General features: G+C 38.0%; 1 protein-coding gene across 1 annotated transcript in view; it reads right to left on the bottom strand.

Annotated features, from left to right (window-relative positions):
• The window catches only part of LOC145246542 (tRNA (guanine(6)-N(2))-methyltransferase THUMP3-like), a 613,480-nt gene extending 610,739 nt beyond the window's left edge, over nucleotides 1–2,741 (bottom strand). Inside the window, exon 1 of the mRNA XM_080108145.1 lies at nucleotides 2,130–2,741. Coding sequence (XP_079964271.1) covers nucleotides 2,130–2,345 — 216 coding nt within the window. The 5' untranslated portion in view covers nucleotides 2,346–2,741. The remainder of the gene's footprint in view (nucleotides 1–2,129) is intronic.
• Between the last annotated feature and the right edge of the window lie 4,534 nt (nucleotides 2,742–7,275).

Below are 7,275 nucleotides of genomic sequence, written 5' to 3'. Positions count from 1 at the left end.
ATAGAGTTTGAAAATATGGAGACAGACTGACAGACATATAGCCTTCTATATATTAGATATATTAGTGATGGGACGATTCCAATACAAGGTTGAACGATAAAATTGTCATCTTAGAAAAGACAATAGGATTCCATTTCCGTTTGATGAAAAACGATTTTCTTGCTTTGTTGCAGATCATCTACTAGTTAGCCAGTTGTGTACAAATCCCAAGAATGATAGGCACCTTCTATCATGTCTGAAAGCGACACAGTGTTCAATGAGTGAGATCGGAGATGCGCCACTGTACAACTCATGCTCTCTACCAATCCAAGTTATGAAAACAGGACCATTGCCAGAACCCTCAAAATGCATCGCTGGATTGCCATGAATAACAGGGACGTGCCCAGGATGATAAAAACAAACTTCCCGACCATGGTTACGGTCTTTGGTGTGATTTCAAGTAAGGGCTACATCATACCACCTCACATCTTCAAAATCGGCTTGAAAGTAACTAGCAAAGTGTACCTGGATGTGCTGAAGTGTGTGGTGATCCCTGGTGCAATCAAGTGGCCGCTAACAGACTCTGGGTGTGGCATGGCAGCAGGACTCCGCGCCAGCCCATAAGTCCAAAGAGACCCAGGCTTGGCTTCAGAAGGAGTGCTACGACCTTGTATCTCTGGTACTAGTGCACTTATTGATCCGTGCTGAAACAATAACGTTATTTAACAAGCCATTCTTATCATGGGAAGGTGTTTTGTACCTATTCTATACTTTAACCTTACAATTGAATAAAAAACAAAACTTTAATTAAACTGGGAAATACGATTTAAAAAAATAGCGCGGATCAGTAAGTGCACTAGCACCGTATCTTTTTCTCACTGGTCCCGTTCCTTCTCCAACCTAAACTCACTGGACTATTCCGTTTAATCATACGTCAGGCAGGCACATACATCACCAACATGACCTCCCACAACACCAAAGCCAGTTGACTGCACTTTATTTTTTTAAAGTGTACACAGTAAATATTTGGGATAGTATGTTCTTGAAACCAAATATGATATACACTGTTTTCTTTATTTTAAATCCTAACCTAAGTTTTAGTTTGGCAAATGTCGGTTTAAATTCTGTAGACGCACCAAACAATTCATAAAAAAAATAAATAACAAATTAAAAAAAAGAAAGAAAAGAAAAGAAAAAAACAAGAAATTAGTCAAATGTAAATATATCAAAAAAAAAAAATAGGTACTTATGCAATGCATTTATTATATCGTGCTGAAATAATAACGTTATTATTTAGAAAGCTATTCTTAACATGGAGAGGGGAAGGTGTTTTGTAACTATTCTGTACTTTCATCTAACAATTTAGTTAAAAGAAAAAAAGGAACAGATATCGTAAAACTTGAATTTAACTCGAAAATATGATTTACAAAAAAAAAAAAAAAAAAAAAATAGCGCAGTTCAATAAGTGCATAAGCACCAAAATATGTTTCTTTTATGTTTCATGTCAGGAACCAGAGTTTAATATTGTGTGGTTGTCTTTAGGTTGTTGTAACACTACCAGCCATGGAGACTGATCTATGCAAGTTTCTACTTACTTTCCTCCCCACACGAGGGTAAAGTTAGACACAGTGTCAGTGTTTTAATACATAGGGGAGGGGCATCCAGTTCCCCCAAAAGGGGAGAGGGGTCAGAATTGGAAAGCAAATAAAAATGGGGACTTATTACAGTTTATGAGCTCTCTGTGCTATATTTTAGATACAATTTTTAAGTTAAATTAAATTTTTACGGTATGTTTTGTTTATTAAACTGTTAAATGAAAGCACATAATAGTTAACAAAGCCTCCTTCGCACTGTTCAATATATGTCTCTATATAATAAAGTCAATATTTCAGCACGGTCCGTAAACTGTAGAATTGCCAAAAATTGCTTCAGTCGAGAACGATTGCATCCCTTCAATGACTGGAAACAGAAGGTAATAGATATTACACTTTGTTCACAGACAGAGGGGGCCAAGCTATACAAGCACCGAAGATAATGTGGTTCATTTAAGAAGAAAAGGATATTTTAATGAAAAAAAAAAAAAAAAGAAATGTGATGTTTTCATAGTTGTTTATTTCATTCATTCGTCGCGTCATTTATTCGTTTCTTACCTTAGTCGCATCCTTGACCGGCATTTTTATAAGGATGTGTCCCCTGCCGACCTGCACGTCGTTGACCCCCAGCACTTCCATGGCCTCCTCCCGGGCAACTTCCTCAAACCCAGTGCAGACTGTGCACTCTATAGTGCACAGATCGTCGTCCATCTGGACGTTGTTGTTGTTTGTTGTTGTCGGAGAAGCAACGTGATTGCACGTGGAAGACGCCATGTTGGATAACACTCAAGTCTCGTAGTCGGTCGAGATCTCGTTGCGAGATTTTTCTTTTCTTTTTTCTTTTTTTTTCGTTCAGTTTTTCGTCTCGTGTTATTACTCTTCCTCTCTCTTTCTCTCTCTTTATGTATGTCTGTCTCTCTCTATTTATCTCTCTCTCTATTTATCTCTCTCTCTCTCTCTCTATTTATTTATCTATCTATATCTATCTCCCTAGCTAACTCTCTTATGCACGTGCTCACTCGATATCTCTTTATCCACGTCTCACTTCTTCTATAGTTCCTTCTCTCCCATACGCACCGTCATATTAAGAAAGAAAAGCGATCCAGAAGCATAGGCGACTCTAGGTGCGATCATACCGGTGGCAGGTGAAAACGGTGAAAACCTAGCTTCGATGTGAAAACGTTCCGATTACCAAACCGGACTTCCTGTTTTAGTTTTAAATAAATATGTAAAATATATCAATAAAAATAAAAAAAAAATTAAAAAAAACAGTTCAAAAGTTTCACATATTTTCTTTCATACAAATTTGTTTATTTATTTAAAAATAAAACAGGAAGTCCGGTTTGGTAATCCGAACATTTTTCACGGCGATATTAAGTTTTCAGGTGAACTTTTATTTGAAGGTCCGTCTCAGTGAGACGGACCTTCAAATAAAAGTCGATACGAACGTGAGACGGCGTCTCACGTTCGTATCGACAAAAATGTTTTTTTTTTTTGTTTTGTTTTTTTTTGTAGATTTCGGTGTGCTAAAAACGCGTTTCCGTCGCAGAGAAATAGTTTTAATAATATGAAGAAATTACTTTTCATAAAGTGGGTGATCACTTTTCCATGTAAATTTAACTTAAAATGAACACCTACTTTCTGGCCACCTAGTGAGAGGGCATGTTTGTGTTTACTTTTCTTTCTGCTTTCATCTTTCAATAAAGACACAAGGAAATTGAAAAATACAAAAAAAATCTGTATACAGATACGTAGTTTTCTGGATGTCAAGCAATGTAATTCCTTATGTTATCAGAGGTGACCATTTCTATACACGCAAACGCACGCATATTTTTGCCGCAAGTAGTTTTCCAGATATTAAGCCATGTAATTCTATATGCTATCAGTGGTGGCCATTTCTGCATATGCATATTTGCAAAAATGGCCACCAATGATAACATATATGATATAGAATTACACGGCTTAATATCTGGAAAACTACTTGTTTTTCATCTAATTTTAAATTATTCGCAAAAGATTACTACGCTATGTGAGCGGGCAGTTTGGTATGCAAGTGCACATTTCACGGACCTCATTTCTGGTACAGCACGCTCGCGCATAGTGTAATCAAAGGCTGTAAAATGGGTGAAAATAGTCTCAGGGTTCCGGGGTTAATACCATGCAAACAGTAAATTTCCGATGGAAATGCTTATCATATTCTTTTAAAGCACGCCGAAATCTACAAAATTATTTTCAATACGAGTAAAATAATGCCAGTTTACAGTTGTCCATTAATACATCGGTTCACGTCAGATAACCAAAATTAAGCAATGTTGTGCTTGGCAAGTACTCTATCGGTAACCGTTTGGGAATACCAGGTGCTGTATGCATTCTCTGCTTATTTCGGCATTGTTTCTAGACTTCTTAACATTGGAATCAAGCAATGTTGATGCAGGAGAGTTGTTGCTAGGAATACCTCATCCTGCCTTGGCAGAGTTCAAAATAGACTTTATAATCTAGTGGAGGATGCCCTTTTCTCTCCCTTACACCTCTTTCCCACAGAAGAGACGTTGCGAGCCTGTCTCTATGTTATCGTTATTTTCATGGCAAGTGCTCGTCTGAGCTCCAATCTATGGTCCCCCTCGCCAAACATTCACGAGAAACACTCGTTTGGTTATAAACACTGTCAATAATTTCTCCCACTCTTTATCTGTGCTTAAACCTAAACATATATTCCATGAACAAAGCTTCTTTCTAAGAACTGCACACCTGCGGAACTCTCTTCAGTTTACCTGCTTTCCAGCTGACTACAATATGGTCGTCTTCAAGTCCAATGTAAACAAGTTCTTGATGAGCCGTTCCCCTTAAGTAATCCAATTTACCAAATTTACACTTCTAACGATTACTATGATATTGTCCTTTTAACCATTATCCTCGAGTGGCCCCTGGGCCTTGATAAGTGGTGATTCCTTTTGTAAAAAAAAAAAAAAAAAAATAGAAAAACAAACTCTTGTTTCACAATTACATGACCAGCTACCTTTACAGGGGATATCCATTGTGTCTCAGAACGGAGGCGATATGAATAAAAAAGTGTTTTCATAATTTGAAAATTTTATTTTCTGAAAAAAAAACAAAAAACAAAAAAAAAAAAGACATTATGTTAAATTAGTGTTTTGTTATAATTCTAACGTCCCTATTGTCTTTTTAACATTATTCCAACACCAAAAAGGAAATGAAAATCGGTTGTCTGCCCTTGATTTTACTATGACCGCTGCCCCCCTCCCTCATTAACACAGAGCAACATTTGATTTTCTTGAATAAAAAAAAAGAAAACTGCTTGATCAAATTACCTGATTTTTGCAATATTTCATCTTCGTTCTGTGACTGGTACGTACATCATACAGACTTTTCTGTATTTTCTTTTATTTTAATTACCGCCATAAGTGCCAATCTATATATGCCCCTATATAGGATGAATTCAAGGCAGGGTCACCAATCTATAGGATTAGTGTTGTTAATTTAACTGACATCAGGAGGTCACTAATCTATAGGATGCTTTTTCGGGACCCTTAATGATAAATTAAACGGGGTCATCAATTTATAGGAAGGGTTACGATTTTACATCCTTAACCAATGAAATAAAAATAAATTCAGAAAATAACAGCATTCGATAAAGAATCACTGACTTTATATAAAACTAGTAGGATCCGTTAACCAGTGTTGCCCGGTGGAAGCATGACACCCCCTCTCTGCCTGTAAAATGTTTTTGACTTGTGATGGGGGTGTATATATATAATTGCTGCCCACATCAGCAATATGTGGCACAAGGCCGGAAAGTGGGAACCCCGCAGCCTCCCCTAAAGAAGAGGCACTCCTGCAATTTTAAAAATTGCCTGAGTAACCCTGTCGGCATTCCCCGGTCGGGGCACCTCAGGCAGCAAGCAATACACTTGTCCCACCGGAAAACCCGGTGGCAAGACTTGGGAGGGTGGACCTCCTAGGTATTACCCAGGCGGCGTACCTCAGTCCAGCAGGTGCTGGTTCGGTTCCCGGCCCCTCACCTGTAGGGCTGAGTGTCAAGTGATGAATCCTTGACGTGTACTACCCTGTCTCCCTGCAGCCGAAGCCGCTAGGAGACCTTCCCCATCAGACGAAGTGGTGGGGGTATGAGACGAATGGATTCGCAAATCATTTTCATAACCAACGGCTGTGCCAAACAACCAATGAAAAGGTCCCAAAATTATTATAAAAATTGTCGAATTTTGGATTCAATCAGTTCACCGTTTACCGCACGGACCGCATTTAATTCTTCGCCGCCATAATGGTTACTGATCTGAACTACGCCTTGTTTGTTCAACATAATATCTCAGAACTTAAGAGGTTAACTACGCCACGGACCACATTTGATTCTTGATCGCCATCTTGGTTACTGATCTGAACTACGCCGCCATCTTTGTTCAACACAATGTCTCAAAACTTAACACCGCCCCATTGTAAAAATTAAACTACGGTTTCTGTTGGTGGCCAACCCTAACCTTCTCATATCAAGAATGGCTTTCAAATAGACACTTCCAACCTCGTGATGTTAAGAATGGCTTTCAGAATAGACACCCACGACCTCCTCATGTTAAGAACGGCTTTCGGAATAGACACCTCCAACCTTCCGATCTTAAGAACAGCTTTCAGAATAGACACGCCCAACCTCCTCATGTTAAGAACAACTTTCGGAATAAACACCTCATTTTTTTAGGGGGGGACAAAATATTTGCCCCAAATTTAACCTTGATATTTGTGGTCAACATACCCATCTGCAAATGCAATAAACAAAAAAAAAATTGGGGGATGGCAGTGTCGGTCGGAGAGAAGTAAATTTGTTTATCGAATGTGCATACAAATCTGGTAGCCACTGGATGACAGTGCATAATAAAGGTCTTTATATCTCAGAAAATTACTTGTCTCTGCCAAATTTAAATGAGATTGTCTCAATCAGCATAGTGGAAAACCTTTAAAAGTCGTCATCTTAAAGAAAATTGTGGAAGTGGAGCTAAGGTAAAAATTTACCTAAAAAAACAAAAACAAAGTTAATGTCTGTGCAGTGTCGATAATGAGTCTGGAAAAGAGAATCAAACAAAATGCTCCACAGAAAATGTATAATTGGTAAGAAAACAAATATATAAGAAATAAGTGTTTCCGTAGGCAATGTAATTTAAATTTAAAACCTACCTGCATAAAATAAAGGGGTGTTAACTTATTTCTAAGTGGTTAATGAGTTATGAAAAGAAATTGCGGACACGATAAGTAACATGATTAAAAGCTAGGTAATCGTTGGAAAATATATAAGTAATTATAATCGTCCACAGTAACATCTCCTCGTCACCTGATGCTGGCACCAGCCAGCTCTTTCTCGCCCTCATATTTACACGTCCATCTTCTCTGCGTGCACTTTGCTTCTCTTGTGACACAAGCTCACACAGACTTGCTAATTTGCATATGCGTTTTAACTGCTGCTGCTGCTAATATTTTTGAAAGCCAGCTATCTTACAGTTTTTGCTGATTTTGATAATGGAGAATGGGCGTTATTTTTGGATACCTTTATTTGCATTGGAGCAGGTTTTAAATTTAAAAAAAAAATTTTTTTCAGTATGTAAGATATGTTAGAGTGCCTACGCGTATATGGCCGCTGCATGCAATTGCCTAGCCATGTGCAGGGTGATTAAGACTGAAG

Source organism: Euprymna scolopes, chromosome 24 (genome assembly GCF_053919585.1).
Source record: "Euprymna scolopes isolate OS-2025 chromosome 24, ASM5391958v1, whole genome shotgun sequence".
Taxonomy (NCBI): domain Eukaryota; kingdom Metazoa; phylum Mollusca; class Cephalopoda; order Sepiida; family Sepiolidae; genus Euprymna; species Euprymna scolopes.
Note: the sequence above shows the minus strand (reverse complement) of the source record. Positions and strands in the feature narration are given on the sequence as shown.